Below are 20,552 nucleotides of genomic sequence, written 5' to 3' on the forward strand. Positions count from 1 at the left end.
TTACCGGGCTAAGGGAAGAAATTACTTTTATTAAAATACTTGTTAAATAGCAAAAAGGTGCGAAGGGCTAAAACTAGAGTTGAATACACAAAAAAACATTCCAAAAAGCTCAAATTTTAGCTGAAAGACAAATGTGTAAATATAACAAATAAATCAAATGATTTTTCAAGTTTTTAGGTGCAATGCTGTTATGGATGATTTCTAGTTCAAAAAAGTAATTGATCTGAATTTAACACAAAATAATGTGTAACCTGAATTTTAGCTACAGTTGTGAAACCAGATCTGTGTCTTAATTCCACCATCTGTAAGATGAAGATAATATTTGCCTCCTGTCTCAGAGGTGTCTAATAAATTACTTATATTTCAAACATATTAGACATTCCATTTACAGCACAGCTGTTTGTCTCCTAACCAGAGTCTGCTGCAGCTCAGTGAGTGGAAAGGGCTGGCTCTTATTCATCTGGACCTGTTCAACTGTAGCCCTTCTTATGCCAGAGCTGTGTTTCAGGGGGGGACAGGCCCATACTAAAATGTCTGCAAAGCAATTTGAAGGAAAAAAAAACCTCTTACAGCTACTCTGTGTAAGTAACCGAGTTTATAGGTGCATCAACAGTGATCAAAAAGTGTTGCTTTAAAGCATTTTGTAGGGACCATGCAGTACGATGAAAACATTCAGTACAACAACACTGTTTGTACTTTAGAACTGTAACTGGCAAAACAACCCCGGCACAGACCCAGAAATAGCTGAGTGGATCATCAGGCTCAATCCTCAGCAATTTCAGGCAACAACACAAGAGACGCTGAAAGTCTACGCGCCCCTAGTCGTTGACAGACACCACAGCCTCCCATAGCAACCTGCTATCCCATTTAAAGACTAAGAGTTGCCCCAGCAGTGCCACAGAAACAGAGCAGGTAGGGACCAAGGGCTAACATCGCCAACATCCAAGATGCTTGCACAGCAGGGAAATTGTTAGGTTATGGTTGCAGATTATAGTAGGAAATGGATTTTGTCTCACACAACAGAAGAAAACAAAATTCCCACAAATCTGAAGCAAGAGAGATGCAATGACAAGTTGTGAATACTTAGTTTTATAAAGACCTTTATGCTTAAAAATTCTTGCACGCTACTGGAATTACCATTTGAATCATTTTACATCTGAGGATGATAATCCTTACTACCTGTTGCCGGTTCGTTATGTAAATCTGGGAGAGAATCATAAAACTTGTACACAAACAACAACAAAAAAAAGCCTAGAGAGTTTCTTTGTGAGGAGCTAGTGTTGTAGAAGGGCTTTAACCACGTAAGGTTTATAAAAGTTCCTACTGTCTTGCAGCTTCCCAAGGCTGAAAGCAATTACGTGTTTGGAAGGCTGACAGCCCTCTCTTTGCAATGGCAGAAGTGTACATTTCTAGGCTAAGGGATTATGAAATACCTGAACTTACTTAGATTGCCACAGTTTCAAGACTTTGACATTTCCTGTCCTTGTGCAATCGTGGTAAAGATGAAAATTCTTGAGTCAGACTGTCAGTTAAATAAATAACAAGATGGCTGAAACCAAACATACAAGCCCTCTTATCAGTTAAATCCTGGATTAAAATGGACAAAGTGGATGCTAGTTGATTACAAAAAGTTTATTACAGACGCTACATTTTTATTAAAAACATACATACTAGTTGATAACCTACAAAAAACCATGAATAAAATCTGTTCAGCAGAGGCCTTCTTGACTTAATACCCAGAGTAAAAATTAGCTTCAAGGATTAATTTTTCCTTTTATACAGCATTTAACTTTGAAGAATATAATTTATGCTAACCACCCTTTGCAAATTATCTTGCATTTAAACCTGTTCTGGGATAAGAGTTAGGGGATTTGGAATTCTTGGTATGAAATGCAAAGTTAATGCCTTTTGATAAAAAGAACAGTCTAAACATACTTTGCAAAAGCATCTTTTTGATGTAAGCAGAAGAAATAACTATATTTGCATGCTAGCAACTGATTTATTACAATATCCACCCTACACTGACACTTAGCTAAGTAAAAGCTGCAGAGAGGAATCTATAATGAAAAAAATATTTGTGAAAACGCCTGTACGTGTTTGTAGCAGCACAAAGGTACGTACTTACTCAGCAAGAGGGGACCAACCATACAACAACCAAACAAAAAGCCCCCAAACTTTCTCTGTCCTCTCAGTTGGAAAGCAAGTAGCAATAACTTCATAAACCTATTCTTTGCAGCACCAACCCCTAGAAAATATTTGTCTTTGTTTTAAATAAGGCATTTCAACAACAACTCTGCACGCGACAGTAAATGTTCAATTCACTGCACGTACTACGTGCACCTGGGCTGTCCACACCAAGCGTTTTTCCTGGACACAACAGCCCCTGCTTCTGCTCACTAGAAGCACTCGTGCCAGGGTTCTCACTGCAGACAGACATGACAAACGTCCACCTTTTTAGCATCTTTTTCCTACCCTTCTGCCACATTAGTGGTAGCTTGTCTAATCAAGAATTCACGCTGGGTAAGCAGACTGAGGGAGACGGACAAGCAGAAATTCAAGGGGAAAAAGATGAATTGCTCTAAACCTGTGTTTTCTGAGCAGGACGGAGCCGTCCCAGGTGCTGGCCCACTGAGGCCGAGCTCTGCTTCCAGAGTAAAAACTGTCTGATGCCCTTGAGCTCTCCAGCCTAAAACTGCTTTTTGGTGAGGTTACCTCACTGAAGGGCTCTTGCTAGATGCCTGTTTGTTTTGGGACTTCTCCCTGTAGAAGGCGATGTACTGCACACTCTGTTTCCTTTACGATCCCACAACAAACCACTAGTAAAGGCCCTTAACCTCCCTGCATTTTCCTCAGCCGTCATCTGAAAAAGTATCAAAGCTTTTTTCAAAAAAAGTATCTCACTTTTTTTTTTTAAGTGTCAATTGAATAGTTCAAACAGTTCTGGTAACTTTTCAAAAAGCTTTGGCTACAGAGCCTGCTACTGGTGCGCATGAATATACATACATAGACTTCTTGTGTTATTATTGATAAATACTTTTTTATATTTATGTGTGTGTGTGTGACAGATCACACACTTTCAATAGACATGTAGCAAAGGCACCACACATGAGATTCCTGCTGCTCCTTAGAAATACCAAGAATTATTTGCATCAGCAATGAGCCCCGCATCACAGAACGGAAACCTGACCCAGGACCCAGGTATCCACAAGCCGTAAGAATGAAAGCCAAAGCACATTTTTCCCAATGGGAACAATCAGCCATTGGAATAATCTCCCCGGGGAAGTGGTGGGTTCCCCAGCATTGGACACTCCTAAGATTCAGCTGGACGGGGTGCGGGGCCATCTTGTCTAGACCATGCTTTTGCCAAGAAAGGTTGGACCAGATGATCCTCGAGGTCCCTTCCAACCTAGTATTCCATGATTGAAATACCAAAACTGTAACTGGCCCTGCTGGTTGCTTCTAAAAAAAACTTTGCAGCTGCCCAACAGAGGCTATGTAACCTTGGTAGTGATGACAGCAGTACTGGGTACTGTACCCAAATGAAGACAACATTGAACATGATCCATATATTGTATCTTCTAGAGTTAAACAACATTGCTTCACCTCCCTAGAATAATCTACTGAACTCTGCTGTCAGAGATAAAGTTATTATTCTGCATCTTTGGACAGCAGGAACAGAGACAGTCTTCAGGCATCTCACACCACCATCTCTACCAAAACGTCAGGAAAAGCACCACATTCAAACAAAACCCCAGCTCATCCTAGAACTGCACCTATGACACTACGAACACCAAGCACAGCCCCTGTGGCTGCAGCATTGCAGACAAATATCCTACACGGCTCCAGCGCTAAGGAAGTCATTCCTTACCTCCACACCCTGTCTGCTGTAGGATAAAAAGAACAGCGAGAGATGAAAACTGTCCAGAACATTGCAGCTTCTACTTATCTTCTCTTTCTCACCACATTACATTGCTTTTCAGCCACAGACCTGAAACTGTTGTTCCAGTACTTGACTAACATGAGATAAACATTTGATTTTTTTTTTTTTCTTTTTTGAATTGAGGTAGCCCATAAAGAGAGCATGCAGGGGGGAGTTGTGACTGCTGTTTTGTATTCTTTCTGTAAAAGTCGAGGAGAGAGAAAGCAAGTAGAATTCAATGTGATGCATAATTCTAAATAAACATTTTGCCTATGTTTAGCCAGCAATGAAAGTAAGTAGGTCCAGAGATTTAAAAAAAACCCAGAAAATAATGGAACACAGCCCAGTCCTACAAAAAATATTGTTGAATTTGGAGCAAACATCATGCAGAATTTTACCACAGTGCTATGCAGATATTTATTAGCTCTGTTGCTGTTCATAAATCTTGGAGACAGGGATTGACTGGGCATGTTTTTAAAGAAAGTATTTGTATTTATATATTTTTTTTAAACACCTGAATCAAACCTAGATAGCATCTTTAAAATATATTTTATGATGACAAATCATTCAATTATAATACTTGCCAATGCACGCTTTGCATATAATCTATCATAAAAAGGTATTTGCAGAACATAATGAGAAAAGAAGCAAGTTCATTTCTAGTCTGTTCAGATTTTCTGATCTCGTTCATCAGTGTCGTTTCCAACCATTAACCATTTTCCTGTACAGCAGTAAACAACATGACTCACCTCTTTATCTTCTCCTCTTCCTCCCAGAGGGGGAACTGCGTGGAATGCATTGTTTTGGTCATTTCATGTACATTTGCTTTGCTGCTGTTTTTTTATGCTTGAGAAGGCAAAGAAATGGATCTCGCAGGTGGAACCGGAGGCTGAGTGTTGTATTTAAACTCTAGGGAGTGCCTTTTGCATTCTGGAAGTACTCTAGGAAAGCCTTGTTTCACACAGAGGAGCATTACTTGATGCTTCTATTGGGCCAGAGGCATACAAGCTGTCAAAGCTATCATCCCATGATCTCTTAGTAGCCTTGGACCCAGGCCACAGATCAACTAAAAGTACTAAGGCACTCAACACAATATACAATTTAATGCCAAACCCAGTGTGAAATGGGAAGAAATGTTTGATATGATCCTGTTCTATGCTGCTATATTTTATAAAAGGCAAAGTTTCCCAAGCAAAGTTTTGAATGCTGTATCACTGCAGTGTAAACAACCTGAGGCACTGTCAGAATGGGACAGTCTTTAAACTAACCATCCGTAACAGAATGCGTTAACTGTAGATCGCAATAGAACTGCATATTGATAATAAATCAAAGCATGTTCCTATGCTACTGGTTTAGTTGAGCAATCATAAGTGGGTGTTTCCAAATAATAGTAGTTGTATTATGTTTGTGACTTCATCAAAATCTCTTCTGATCGTCAAGAAAAGCTGTGACCAGGTTCAGCTTCAGCCCACCATTCTTCATCCAACAGGTTATCTCATCTAGTGTTATTTATAGGAGCTAGGTGTTGAGGTAGTTACACCTCGTTAGACGTCACTATAAGCTGCTGGCTTTTCAGCCCATATCCTCCCTTCAGTTTAATGAGAGACCATACATACATGGATTCCACATATCAGATCTAATGATAAAAACGATGCTCATTTTACTGCTTCTCCCCTCCTGGCCACTACCAAGTTCAGATGGCACAGCGGTATCACATGGCGCACCATGGCAATCGCTGCAGACATCCAGGAAACTGAGCATGAATTTCTACCCCTCCTTGGCTACTGGCAGGAAACCACTTATCAGTGCTACTAAAAAAATACATAGAAAAAGAAATACAGTTTGTAAGTTTTATGATAAAGGTTCTACCAAGTGCAGAAAACTATTTTCTGCTATATGAGTTATTAGTTTGCCTTTGTTTAACTTCCCTGGCTTTGCTGAGGACTGAGAAGAGTTGATACCAGCAATCGTTGGCTAAAGCCTAGTACACAGAGTGGGTTTCTCTAGCATTAGTCAGACAATTCAATGTTTGAAAGCAGGAGAAAGTGCTCCTTCTGCAAATGAGGCGCTGACTATATCCATCTGAAGTCGTACGTACGTTCCCTGAATCTTAGGCCATGCTGAAAATCCTTCATTTGTGATTCCATTAGAGTATCTGCTATTTTCTGGTAGGTACTTAAGTTCAGTAGTACTGAACACTGAAGCTGTTTGAGAACTTGCACCAGTTGTGCTTTCCCTAATTCATTGTACCTGGGACTCGAGACTGATGAAGCAATTTACCATTCTGGAGAGCTGCTTCAGGCAGAATGCAGCAGCTTCATGAGAAACAACGGAAAAACAATCCCAGCATAGACCTTCCAGCTCAGACTGACAGCACTGAGTTGCTGATCCCTGCCACAGAAGAGCACCAAAATGAAGTACGTCGATGACCAAAGACTAACGGTGGGCATTTCAAAATGTAACACACTGAAAAACGTATACAGTGACAACGTACCAGACCTTCCATTCGGCCTTTAGCAAGCAAGGTGTTATTTTCCTTTAGTGAGTTCAGAATATTACAGCCTGTAAATCTTTGTTGTTGCATCAGGAAGGTGAGTATTTCCTATTGTTTGGGAGCTAAAAAGTCAGAGTGAAAGCACAGACTACTTGATCATGGCTAACTACAAAGTCCTCAGCTGAAGCTGGAGATCAGGTCCACGATATGGCTGGTGTTTGTGCTCGACCAAAAGAGGACAATGAAAATCTTAGGATTTTCGTTCCTGCAAAGAAGCAAGGAAGTTGACCGCATATTGCACAGTATGTCCTTTGTGCAATGTATCTAAGATCAGGCAAAACTCAGTTGTGGGTGAAATTTCAAAGAGCATTTCAGTGGCCTTGAGAGATGAATCTACAGTCGGAAGGATTGTTCGCTTTCTGCAAAGTACCATTTATGCTAATTTTCATGGCATTGCTTGCTTAAAAGATGCTAAGACTGCCAAAATATTTGAAAAGGACACAACTGGAAGAAGAGGCGTTATATGCATGAAATAGAACAAGAATCTTTTTTATTCTATACAAAGAATGACTGAATTTTTACACTTAAGTTTGAATGTGCAATACGTAAACAGCATAACTGTTTAAACTTAATTTTATCTGAACTGAATTTATCCGAGAAAGTCACTTTAAAAAAATGCATTCTTCATCTATGATTTTAACTTGGGAAGACTTTTATAAAGAGCATCTATTTTTAAGACAATGCAAGTTCTCTGTGTTGAGGAACAGGTGGTTCTGTCTCTTTGCATATTAATTTGCAATTATAAAACAATGTCGTTTCCTTAGAGGAGGTAAAAGCAGAGCTATAAACTGTCATTTTTCTCTTCTGCTGGGAACAATCACTTTAGAAAGAATATTCACTGTGAGGTACATAGACACGAACCTTCCTGATAAACATCTCCATTGGAGAAAAAGGGCTGTCAGAAGACCTCCCATCTCCACATACCAGAATGGGTCATGGGGAAGAAGCTCTTTCAAAAGGGAGGTAGAATTGTGCCCCAAAAACCCACAGGCATACAAACATGGAGCTAGCCTGGAGAACGGTAAATACGAGTCAAATATGTGTTATGTCTGACTTCACAAGTTTTGCAGAAAAGCAGCAATTCTATGGCAGATGGCATTGGAAAGCAGACCTAGCTCATTGCTCTATTCTTAAAGCCCCTTACACAGAAATTCCCCCAAAAGATCAATAAAGAGCAAAAAGATAAATGGCCCTCTTTTGTGAAAAGCAGAGCACTTTGCCAAGGGAGCCTGCTCCAACCCCAGCTTCTTAACACAGGAAACACTGCCATACAATCTCTTTAAACATAGACATCTCAAGTTAGGCAAACCTAAGAACAATCGTTTTAAGAAGGAATCGACTGTCACAGTAACTCGTGTATTGCTGTGCAGCCAGTGCAATATTGCTGTTTCTTAAGTGACCTTCAAGGACTTGTGCTTTAAATTTAATATAAACTTCAGATCATGTTCGTTCTGATGAAAAAACTGTTTCCTAAGGACCTCCCATTTTTAAACTTGTCAAAAAAGGGATGCAGTTTTATACTGTCATCACCTTCACCCCGCCACCAAATCCTTGGTAAATCATTCAGCTGCTACGAGCAGCAGAATTGACATGAAAACCAAATTAAGAAAAAAAAATTTAAGAAAAGTCAAGATACTTGCAGAAGGGAGACCATTTTTTTCACCGGCAAGTTTCTTGTAGAAGCAAAAATGTGACTAGTGAAAGCTGGTAAAGAGAAGCTTTCCATGCATAACTAGAAATGCGCACGATTCGGAGCTCCTCCCTGCAGTGTTTCTTGCACACCGAGATTTTCTCACATCATTTCAACTAAGTAGGTACTTGGAAAAAGTGATGATTCCTTCTCAACTGCTAGCAGTATGAATTCAAACAAACATTTAAGCTAACTGAGATTAAATCTGTGAATCTTTAAAGTTATGTTGTTTGTTTTTTTCCAATTGTTCCCTTTTATGTTGTAGCTTGCTTAGTAAATGTTGCGAACGCAAGAAAAAGGCACACATGATTGAAAAATGAATTACACAGATGTAAGTATTCAAAAAGCCACTGTTGGAAAAACAATATTTTTCAGGGTTATGGTTGGTTTGAGAGGTTTTTTGGCATGTTATTACATTAGATTAACGTTTTATGCCTCACCTTTAAAATCTCAAATGATTTGGTTTCTCACTGACTTGAAAGAGAAGGAAAAATAATTCTTAAGTGTCAGTAATTTTCTGCATCAAAGTTTGCAACAAACAGGACATCAAAGAAGAAAAAGTTACGACACTGCCGAGGCTCCAGAGTGCATTCCATTTTCTGGGGCGGATTTGGCTTGGTGCAGGGCAGCTTGAATTCTGAAATGTGTTCTTGTTTCCATAGAGTAATTCTTGTAGTTTTGTCTAAAACAAAAGCAGAACCACTCTGATGAATATATATATTTAAAACATTTTCAAGTTACCTTTATATTATTTTTCTAAGCAAAACAACTATAGACAGCAAAAAAACCTTTCTTCACAAGCTCCTTTGTTGCCTACTCTAAAATACAAGGCATGTGTTCCTAGCCAAACAATGCAGCTCTTTGTTCTTTATTTGTAGTTCCACTGTCTGGCAATTACCAGAAAAATATAGCTTATTAAGAAATTGAATCTGGTCCCCTCAGTCAAAATATTGAATCCATATTAAATATCTATAACATCCACTTAGTTTACATTCAGAAATGAAATTGTTTTTCCTCTCTCAAAGTATAAGTGACAAATGTGAATACAAACATTTTCAGTTTTTTTTATATAATGTTAATAAGATAGACTCATCTTAATTCAGCAGACACATTTCAAGAAAGTAGAGGAAAAAAAAAAAAAAAAAAGAAAAAGAAAGAGAAGCTATCCTGAACCAGAAGAGGGGAACACCCCATCTCCATCCTATGGTTGTCAACGATGTGTACTGTGTGCAGGAAATCAGGCCAGACAATTTGTTGTCCTAGAAGCTTGCAAAGAGAAAGTGGGCACACACGAGACTCTGTATCAGCTTTCAAGGAGTAATTCACCAGCCCAGGGAAAGACTGGCAGGACTTCCCCCACAAACATCTAATGGCTGACTCAGCAGTGTCATCTGCCTATAGTCTCCAGTAGCTATGTCACGCCCTAAAGGGTTACAGAAACATTAAAAGAATCTGTATTTTCATGGAAAAGCTTATATAAAAAAAAGAAAATTTGCCCCTAGGACCACATAGAAAGTGCAGATCCTACTTAATAGGAATTAACATGTCAGCTCCTGCAGGATGGATACAGAATCCAGATACCAAAGAGGATTAGACCATGCTAATTTTCTCTTAGAAGGTATTTGTCATCTTTACAGAAACATAACATTAAGTATTAAACAGTCTGTGTACCTTAAAAGCATTTCAGTTCAAAATTCGTAATTCAAATCAAGCATGGAAGCATGGTATCTGTTACTATGGCAGTCTCTTCGTAAAAACAAGGAATTCCACACCCATCCTACACCAGCTTATAATTTTATGTATGCAACACCCAAGAGGCTGACTGAGAAAAGGAGGTGACCGGGTTCTGCTGTATGCTGATCTGAAACTCTCTAGAGTTTTTTCTTTATATTAAGTAGATTTTGTCATGCAGATACTGTATTTCTCATCAGTAGGCTGATACCCTTGCTTGTAGTTCACAGTCATACAAATAGAAATAGAAATATTTCCATACATGACCATGCCAAAGCTGTTTATCATCTCATTCCACTCTTTCTCCCAGAGCTGAAACATTCAAGCCAGCAGCAGTATGTGGATTTAGGTCAAGCAAATCAAGCGTCATGCACAAGCCAAGCGCTCGTCTGCGCTCCTGCCAAGTGCAAACATAATTCTGCAGTCCTGAAACCCACCACGGACAACGCCTTCTCCCTCTAGTGGCTGCAGAGACATTGAGCATTTTTAGCTGAAAACTTATAAACCCTGAGCATTTTCATGCAGCGTAACAGCTACAGGTGGAAATGTAAGGACTGCACTTTTTTTTATGACTGACTGAAACAAGGCGGGGGGTTTGTGGTGGGGGTTTTTTTGCATATCATTACAGTGTCCATGGGTTCTTTGAGCATAGCAAGTCTGAGCATTAGCTTTTCATACACTGGGTAACAACAAATTTTTAAGAGCTGCTGTCTGCTGGTGCTCTTCTTTAAGCCTAACACCTTCCCTCGAGGGGGCCTGTGACATGAGCCACACACAGCTGTCAGGGGAAAAGTGCAATGGCTGAGCAGCAAGCGATAGAAGTACCAGATGGAATGAGAACCTCTGAATCATTAATTTCTAGATCTCTTCTTCAGAGATTTGAACAAAGGAAATGAGGACAGGAGGAGAGGCGTGCTTTGAGGAATGTGAAACCAGCTGAAACGCTTTCCATTGCATTTTGCCAATGCAATTTTTGCTATTCTTAATATCTTCCATAAATCTACAGAGAACCAGGCTCAGAAGCATAGGAGATTAAGAATTGCATATTTTAATTTTTGTGTTGACAGGCTTTTGGCATAATCTTCGGTAGCTGATTAACCACTCTGTCTTGCGTAGTGGACCGACTTGGACAAAAGCTCATAACAAAAACTCTGACCTCTTTGAAACTTGGGGCCAGACATCAGTTTTGTAGCTGCTCACACCTGCGGCAGTGACTGGTGTGACTCTCTGCACTTGGAAAGATGCAGACATCTGGACTCATTCAGGATCCAGGCAGAGAGGTGAACTACCCTGCTGCAGGATGCTTGAAGAGGGCGAGGGTTGTTTGGTTTGGATTCCCTCCCCTCCCTACCCCAAGAAATTTTGGCTCAGCAGAGAGGTAAAGGCTCGGACAGAGGCAAACCCAGTATTTTGTTAATTTTATAATAAAGAACATACAAGATCAAGTCCAACTATTCCTGATAAACCTACTTTGCTAGAAAAATGAATCGCACAAAATAGTAAAAGCAGGTGTTTCAGTTGCCTTTCAGATGAAACAATACAAAGATACTAAATACAACCTGAAGCCTTATCTTAAATGTACTTCATCAAGGAAAGAAAACAGCACTGCTAGCTATCAACTTGAGTAATGCTATTTTAGCCATAACACAGAGCTTTGATTTAATTAATACATCTTTTATGAATAAGTAAATAGACTACAAAGATTATTACGTTTTGTTACACATGGATTATTTCTTATGGAAGCCTTTGACATTCCTATTAACATCTTTAAAATTTTTTTGCTCTTAGCAGAATGGATGTGCAAGTCACAGACTGAACGATCAGATAGTGTCTACCACTAGAAAGTTCCAAACCAAAACTAAGGCAGGCGTGCTTCCATTGAAAAAATGAAATGAGTTTCCATGATATTAATGAAATGTTTCTGCTTCCCACTAACCAGTAAAATACCATACTGACCCATCGGACATCAGCACAGGCTTTTCACTTGCTTACTTTGCTTTTTCCAGTAGTTTTATTGCTTCTTCTCTTCTGCCCTGGTCTAGATACAATATCGCCAGCTCCAGCAAGGCATTTGGAATTAGATAATGGTCATATTTTATCTTCTTCTCACTGCATTGGAAAAGAAATAGCCTCAAGATCTTGAAATGATATATTGTTTCCCTCATTTAACAGCTCCAAACACAAAAAACCAGGAGATTAGCTAAGATCAGAAGGAGCAATCAATCTCTATTACAACACTTGTCATGTTCTCTATCCAAAGCTACCTTCCAGGTTATTAAATGTGTATTTTGCATAACCATCCTACACAGTACGTTATTTCTCAGGATTACAAAATATTGCCTTTATTATGAGGGAAGTATTAGAAACGATGACAGTATTATGAGCGCTATCCATGTGAACTGACAAAAAGAGATGCCATTCACTGCATGATGTATAGAAGTTCCAAGTATAATCATGCTGCCACCTGTCTCTGCAGACTGCATTTGGCCTTTTGGGTACAGCTTGTTCATGACTGGTAAGAGGAAGGGAGCAAAAAAAAGGATGTGGTATCTCAAAAATTTTACGTGCCTATTTTCTCCTTTTTGGGGGACTATATCTGCAAAAAGCACAGATTTGCAATTCTTCTTCCATATGTGGCTAACAACACTGGCAATTAAAATTACAATTCCTTGATATCAAAGTAACTGAAATAAACACTAAATATACAGCAGTCCTCTCCCTTCTATTCATATCACGGTTGCATCTCCTCTTACTTGAAATGAATGGTTACTGAGAAATTCAAGAGCTCTCCTATATGCCAGGTACGAAAACTTACTTTAAATAGATGTAATTAAAATGGTCTTCTGCTTCTGAGATCTTGCCCAAATGCTTGAGGCATAAGCCCTTTAACAGTTTTATCACGCACTGGTCATCTGCTAGTAATTCTGTAGCTGCAAGATGAAGTAAATGGCACATTTTAGAAAACTCTAGAGCAGCAAAAACTTTCCTACCTGTAGGGAAGCTCTTACACAGATAGGTGTGAGCACAATCCATTCACTGGAACACAGAATGGAAGGAACTAACTGGTCAATTTAGTTCATTTAATGCAGACACAAACACACATCAACCTTTTCATAAACTGATCAAACTTTGTCTAAAAATTGTTGGGCTGTTCTTTCCCTCCCTACTCCCACTGAAGGCTATTCCACAATCTTATTGTTCTGACAACTAAAAACTAATTTAAGGTGTCCACTTTGGAAATATCAAGGTCCAATTTATAATCTCTTAACCTTATGCCTTTATTGCCCTTTAGTACGTATAGCTCTTCTCCTTCCTTGACTTCTAGTCACATGACCTATTCGTATGCCAGTGATTTAGCACTTTTGTTCGGCTAAACAAAAATATGCCAGACTTTGCTACTCGCACCTCACATACCCTCATCTTCTTACCATACCTTCTTTTCACCTCTTTTGAGTTTATACTTCTGAGTACCCAGAGCCTTACCAGCCTTACCAGTGCCTAGTTCAAAGTCATTACTATCAACACCCTCCCTCTAGCAGAAATTTTTTGCATAATACATTTCAAAGAAAACATCTGGCTTTTTCATAGCCATTCCATATAGGCAGCGTAAAGTTTACAAGCAAAATCTTCAGCTTGCGTGCTCATTTCCAATTCATGAAATACTAACTAAAAAGAATTTCTGCAAAATGTCTGATACTGCATCTCATGCTATTGAATGTCACCCTGTTTTCACTACTCCAAACCTTACCTGGTTCTTCCTCTGTCACTCCAGCTGATTAAATGCTGACACATACAGCACGAAACAGCTGCTTCCCTTTGGACTATGCAGCTGGAGGCCTTGATCCTACAATTGGAGTCACTTCTATTGCTAAGTCCCACAGAGGCCCCTACATACATATGTCACCAAAGCAAATCGCAGGGAAGATGCCTGAAGACTATGCAGCAAACTAACTTAGAAGGAACAGGGAAGAGGACAAAAGTTGACACACTAAGTATGTCCACAGTGAGATGACTCACGGCCACAGAAGAGTTATTTCATAAGAATAAAAAAAAAAAAGCAAATAAGTTGTCTCTTCTGGACATCTGTCCCAAGAACATGTTCACATACCATGTATTTCCTCCTCCTATAACACATCCTACAAACTGCCCTGGATTGTACAAGCAAACATTTAGGGACCTATCCTAGATGCAAATCTGATATACATAATTGTATTTCTAGATGTTACTTCCACTAACAGACTTCCTTTTACACCTCACATGGTATAACGCTGCTAGGAGCACATCCTCAAATTCATAATTTTATAGGGTTAGATTCTAAAATACTTGAAAATACAATAGTTTAGCCCCAAACACTGACAGGAAAGCTCAAGAAAAGCATGATGCCTGGAAACAGCAAGTCTCTATTTGGAACAGGTAATACTTTAAATTGTTGGCGTGTTTAAAATATATCCCACTTTTCATTTACATATCCTCACAGTGTTTTATAAACATGAATCAGCTTCTATGAATCCCTGCAAAAAGCCAGCTTTATCCACAATTTACCAACTAAGATAAAAAGAGAACAGAGAACTAATTCACTTATTCAAAATAAGGTAAAAAAATGGGTGACAAAGAAGGTGAAAGGGTCAAAAGCCTTCTTCTAAGATCTCACCTTCACTGAAAATATTTTTCCATTCTCTTTTTCAATCAATTAAAAAGGAGATAGCTTTAGCCAGTCTTTCAAGCAACTATTTCAAATCTTGTGTAACACAGTGTGCACAGGAAGACCAAGGTCCTAGAAAAGACTGCAATGCAGTGATTTAGTCCATATTCCTTTGTCAACAGGGGCTTGATCCTTTTGCAGGAAGGTAGTATATAATAAGAAGATCAAATATTTAGTAAGAAAAACTTTGTGAGAAAAGCTGTGCAGACTGGTTGCATTCCCATAGGAGTTGGGAAAGATTGGCAAGAAATAAACATCAATTCAACTTTCTCATGGATGGCTAATTAAGAGACTGACAGAAGATGTGGTAGCAGAACCTGTTCCAGTTCAATACTACCTTAGGGTCATTCACAGTGCAAAAGAAGCCCATCCCTGATGTCCCAGCTTTCTACAGCGTACTGTTGACACACAAATACCATTCAGCCCAAGGTCACATCATAAGTTGACAGCACTTCTAAAACAGAAGACCAACTTGTTTCCTTCTGTTTATCCTTCAAAACTGAAATCCAGTATCTGAGGATAACAAAGCTTCAAGATCCAAGTAATCAAGTCAATGCATATGCTGATTTTGATCTAGCAAAATAAACAGTCTTTTAATACATGTCATAAACTATTCCTAATACACATCTGTGGATGGAAAATCACTTGCTACTATTGTAAGTTATTGCTATATTAAAAAGGAAAATTATTCTTATCTGCATAAACAGTTTATGTTTCATTATCTGTGTTCCTTCTATGATCAGATTAACTTTACTAATGAGTGTCTCTCTTTATTCACAGATAATATCTTTAGCTATTGCACTGTAAAATACCTGCTTAAACTGTATCACTGATTACCTGAACTTCTTGCCAATGCTTCTTCTGCTTCAATTAAAGTTTCTAACATGCCTTCTGTTAAGTTGGGACACTTTCCAATTACAGCATAGCCATTCCAGATATACATCATTTCCTAGGGTCAGGGAGAAATGACAGCATCATTAATTACAGTACTAGATAAATGGAGTTAGCAAATACTTTAGTTTATCCCTGTATGATGAAAAAGTTACAGATTCCTTAAATAAACAGTCATTTTGTCAAAGCATATTTTCATTGCAACTGAAAACTTGTTACATTGGTTTTCAGAAGAAATTAGCCCTGGAAGACAACTAAAGAGCCATTTACTACACACAATGCAAGGAGGATTGCTTGAACAGAATGCAAACACGATCTCACTTATAGATGAAGGCAAGTACCAACAGAACAAACAGACTTAAAACATTCATGGCACATGGCTGACTGTCCCTTGATTAAGGTCTCTTGTTTTTCAGTTCTATCCTAGCCAGGGCAGTAATAACTATAAATAACTACAATGTATTGCTACCATAGAAAAAAATATGAAGTCTCAGGACAACAAAACAAAACAAAAAGCAAACCAAAACCCCCTAACCTTTAAGCCAAACTTCAAACAAACCAACAGAATTTTAGAGCCAAACTGTAAACCCTTTAAATTCCTCAGGTTTGTTTGATGTTCCCACAGAAAGTAACTTCTTTCTTATTCAACTGTTCTTAAATTTTATTAAGAACTATCGGTTTAATTCCTATTTGTTATTGGGGTTCTCTCTTAGAGTATATAACCAGACCAAATGTGCCCATTGCCACTAGCAATCACAAAGTTCAAGATGGAAATATTATATAGACTTATGACTGGTCCTCATGACAAGTTATTCATTCTAAGACCGAGTCTGTATTTGATAATTTAAAGCTTTTTGATAAAACTTCTGTATGGAATAACTGAGTTCTGGAACCATAGTACAAAAAGCTGTCAGGCTAGAATAGATGAAACAGCATGTTAACCCCAGTCACTGTTGCTTTCACCATCTGGTCTCTATTGATTAGAAAACCTGTGCTGAGCTTACTGTATGTAGTGCAGATTTGTTAACATGGTTTTGAAACAGAAGTATTCAAACTACAGTTATTCTAGGCTAAATCCCTGAGCTAAGACTTGCTTGAGGACTCACTCTTCTCAGCAAGTCCCTTCACAGTGAAAAAAAAAAAAAATCCTAGAGATAAGATTCTGCACCCAATACCACATCCTCAGAGTGCTTTTAACTGTTCAGCTACGGCATCTGCTGCCTCAGAAATGCAACTGCAGCAGAAACAAAGGACGCAGTGCCCGGCGACTCCAAGGAGAGCTCTTACTACAGAAACCTGTTCTGCTAAAATCCCATTAGAATAGCCTAGCCAAACCCCAGGCGTGTGCATTTCTTACTCTCTACAATCTCTGAAACCTGAAAGGCACATCAAAGTAACCTAATTATTTCTCTCATTTCAGTCTTAAGGCTTAGTGGAAGTGGCCTCTAGTGAATACTCACGCTATGCTGTAACATCTATATTTCTTCAAGCAGCACTGTGTCACATACCCAGCTGGTGGGCTGAGAAATGACTACTCACTGGTGTCTCCAAGAGCCTCTCCTTGCTCAGGCATTTTCTTAAAGAGTATTTACTAATCATCCATCTGTTTCTCACACACAACAGCTCAAAGCACTGCAAATGTTAACACCACTGCACTTGGCAAACCTGGACTCAAAATCCTTTTATGTTCTTTTAGGTGTTCTTTGCAGACAGATTTTTCTAAGTGCACCATGAGTGAGGCAATGGGTGCCTTATGCAGCTGTTCTCATCTGGCCACAGGGAACTGGCCAGCATCACAGGCCAAAAGAAAAGGAAAAAAAAAAAAAAAAAATTCAACAGTATGCAATGGTTTTCTGGAGTGGCTAAAGGATTTGGTTGTTTCAACCCAGCACCCGTGAGTTGCCCTGGAGAGCACCAAATTGCAAACATTCAGAGGCACATTAAATAGATGCTTACATGCAGTCCCCAATTCTTGCATTGTTTCCTTGATTCCCCTTCCTCCCCCCTCGTAACTTGTACCTTAAAGTCTTCTTTTAGTAGTCTCAGTAAATGACACATGACAGAAGAGACCTAGGGCAAAGTTCCTCAAAAGGGAATCAAAAGAAAGCTGTTAGGAGCATGCTAGTCTATAGCTGGAATAATGAGTTACACATGCAACACATTTACGTGTCACAAACAACTGGCTTAGTTCCCTGTGGCTGGTGCATGCCCCAGTTTTACAGCATTCCTTGCATTCATTTGGCTTTGCTTTGGGAACATTCCAGTCTCCTGCAGAGGTTTTACCTTAGAAACATGGAAAGATACTATTCTAATTATCTCAGTTTTATTTCCGTAAATTAAAAAAAAGTTCGTAAGGGAGGTGGGGGGGGGGGGGCAGGGATATTTCTAACTTACCAAAGGTGGAACAGGCAAAGGAATGGGGTTTGAAGAAAGATATCGTCGAGCTTTCCGAATTGCAAACTTTTCTGTAGGCAGAGATTTCCCTGCAATTTTCAGTTTCAAACTGGGAACAATCCTGAAAGTTTAAAGGAAAATGTAAGGAATTTTTCCTCTGTGAACCTCTGGGAAAAAAAAAACATTCAAACTTTTAAAAAAAAAAAAAAATCAAACCAAAGAGAACTTAAAAAAGCTGTTACACACTGAGCTATTGCTACCTCTGGGGAAGCTGAGCAATACATATTCATAAAAGCTGTCTTTATGCAGGGCACATATATCTCTAGGCTTCCTCTTTAATCAAGCAGGAGGAAGAGGGACTCTTCCCCACCCACAGAATAATAATGATGAACCTAACTCATAAAGTGCCCATCTTTCTTCACAGGCTAAGAAAGAGGCAAGCAAGCTTTTGTCAGTGTTCCTCCCGTTCTCCCAAAGACCAAACCTATTCACCTCGTAATGGATCCCAAACCCAGTGAAATCTGCTTGTAATGTTTATATAAGATATAGAAAACCTGAAAAGTATCAATATATTGTAAAAGCACATAAAAAAGTGGTATTTAGATTTTATAGAAAAATTGTAAAAACCAAAGTAATCAATTTTCTTTGCCCCAGCAAGGTTTAGGCTTTTCTGAGCTTAAGCATTACAATCAGGTTAACTCACTGTTAATAATGCATATATTCACTTGCACATTTAACTATTTCATATTCCTCTCAGACTCAAAACCCAAGAATCAAGTTGTACTGATGTCTCTACTAAGGAGGCACACATCTTGTAGCATAATCCATTGAAGGTTTTCATATCTCACATGCCATTTTGATTAAAGGAAACGACTGAAAAAGAATGTGCATATTACATGCAACAGCAGCAGCCACTGTACGGCTGGTAGACCTAAAATCCTATCCCTAAAGTATTTCCAGGCCAGGAGAAATCTGCTGTCTGAACTCAGGGTCCACTTTAATGTTTCATTCTGCAATTTCTTACCAATCCAATGCTATTTGCACAGATCTTCCAAGTGCACAATGAATAATTTTGCCTCTCTTCCCCCAACACTGTGATGTGAAAAGACAGGAAACTGTTGTAACCAGGAGTAGCAAATTTTACCTAAATAATTCAACTTCGCTGTCTCCAAAAGGACTGCAGTCATCTGGTCCAAACATACTGAGATAAGCAGCTTTCATGTAAATATAAGTAGCCTGCAAATGCAATCAAGAATATCTATGCAGAAAAATGAATTTCCAGCATCACTGTTATTGATATCAAGCACAAAACAGCAACAAAGAGGAAGAAGTTGCTGCTTTTGCTCACAAACAAATGTAATCTTACAAAATTTTAAGCAGGAGATAAGTATTTTAAAAAGTGGAGTACAGAAATTTTTTTTTATCGTGTATGTCTGTTTACTTTGTATCAGCTTATAGTTTATGTCCAAATTTGGAGAACAAATGTCATGCTTGTGTAAAGTGAATTTTTATTACTTCAGGAATACATGCTAGAAAACCTATGATAAGGTCATGCTCAGAGAAAAAAATATGGTCTATGTGTCCAATCACAACTTGGTAGCATATCTCAAATATTAGGTTCTAGAAAACAGTTTTTGAAGGGTTTCACGATTTCAGATTATGGAAAGTACTGATTTCACAGGGATTCCTGAGCAATCATAAATTCAGCAACCAAGGAAAGCAAAGCAGCAGATGACGTTACAACTCTTGCAACAGTAGAGAATAACAGTTGGTGACTGCTTGATTAGTGCTTTAAGGAGTCTACAGTAACCATAAGTTTCAGGAGTTTTCTGGAATAATTTAAGCTGTGATTATTTATTTATACCGGAATCTAACAGTGCATATATGTAACCATCTTTCATTTAGCTCATGTAGTTACTAGTTTGCTACTATCCCATTGCACTGTAGATTACATATTAATAGGAAACATCTTCTCCGCTTCTCTAAGACTCCTGTAATATAGTATAAAACTCTACACATAGTCTAAAAGGATACACGTTAATACTAATCCTGCAGCATTTCAGGATATTAAAGCTTTTAAGCCAGGTGGTGCACCCCTGGCTGTGTGAGTTCTGTGGGAGCTATTCAGACCAATGCACCTGGCTGAACGCGTTGCTGGAATCCCAAGAGGCACAGGGAGTCCATACTGCAGTTTTCACCCAAGTGGGAGCACTGAGAGAGTTGCTCTCACCTGGCTGCTTGGACCTTGAGTTGATTTTGGTTCCACTTGGCCAATACATACAATGTGTAGCAGAAAAAACAGACAGAGATACCCTCCCCACACACATAGTCTGATCACATTAAGAAACAAACCTCCAATCAACCACACCACCCGCCCCCAGCCAGACTTAATTCCTCTGACAGATTTCCCTGGGGCTCAGGGAAAGACAAAGGGAAGAAAGCTACCAGGGTTCTGGATGGAAGACCTTCTCCCCTTCAGATGCACAGGGCAAGGTGCCTCTTCTAATTATATTTATTATCCTGGAGGCACCATCATGGCTAGCCTCACTCATCACCAAAAGAGCTTACAGCCATAAGGTAACGAAAGAAATGGCAACTTGCGCCATTAATTGCAATGTCTTGATGACACAACCAGTCAATACACAGCAGAACATCTTTAACAAGCTGTTCT

The 20,552-nt window shown here is 39.0% G+C and overlaps 1 protein-coding gene across 3 annotated transcripts in view; it reads right to left on the minus strand.

Moving 5' to 3' along the window:
• Window positions 1-8,472: 8,472 nt before the first annotated feature.
• TTC39A (tetratricopeptide repeat domain 39A) overlaps window positions 8,473-20,552 on the minus strand; it is a 47,495-nt gene continuing 35,415 nt past the window's right edge. For 2 of the 3 annotated variants that reach the window (XM_030033935.2, XM_030033936.2), the window contains exons 13-18: window positions 19,026-19,117; window positions 17,882-18,002; window positions 15,434-15,545; window positions 12,710-12,824; window positions 11,887-12,003; window positions 8,473-8,845 (exon numbers count right to left, since the gene is read on the minus strand). In XM_030033935.2, the coding sequence (XP_029889795.1) occupies window positions 8,725-8,845; window positions 11,887-12,003; window positions 12,710-12,824; window positions 15,434-15,545; window positions 17,882-18,002; window positions 19,026-19,117 (678 nt within the window). In that variant the 3' untranslated portion in view covers window positions 8,473-8,724. Of the gene's footprint in view, window positions 8,846-11,886; window positions 12,004-12,709; window positions 12,825-15,433; window positions 15,546-17,506; window positions 17,743-17,881; window positions 18,003-19,025; window positions 19,118-20,552 lie in introns of those variants that run through there. The other variant, XM_030033937.2, reaches the window with a different exon arrangement.

The sequence above is a fragment of the Aquila chrysaetos genome, chromosome 12 (genome assembly GCF_900496995.4).
Source record: "Aquila chrysaetos chrysaetos chromosome 12, bAquChr1.4, whole genome shotgun sequence".
Classification (NCBI taxonomy): Eukaryota; Metazoa; Chordata; class Aves; order Accipitriformes; family Accipitridae; genus Aquila; species Aquila chrysaetos.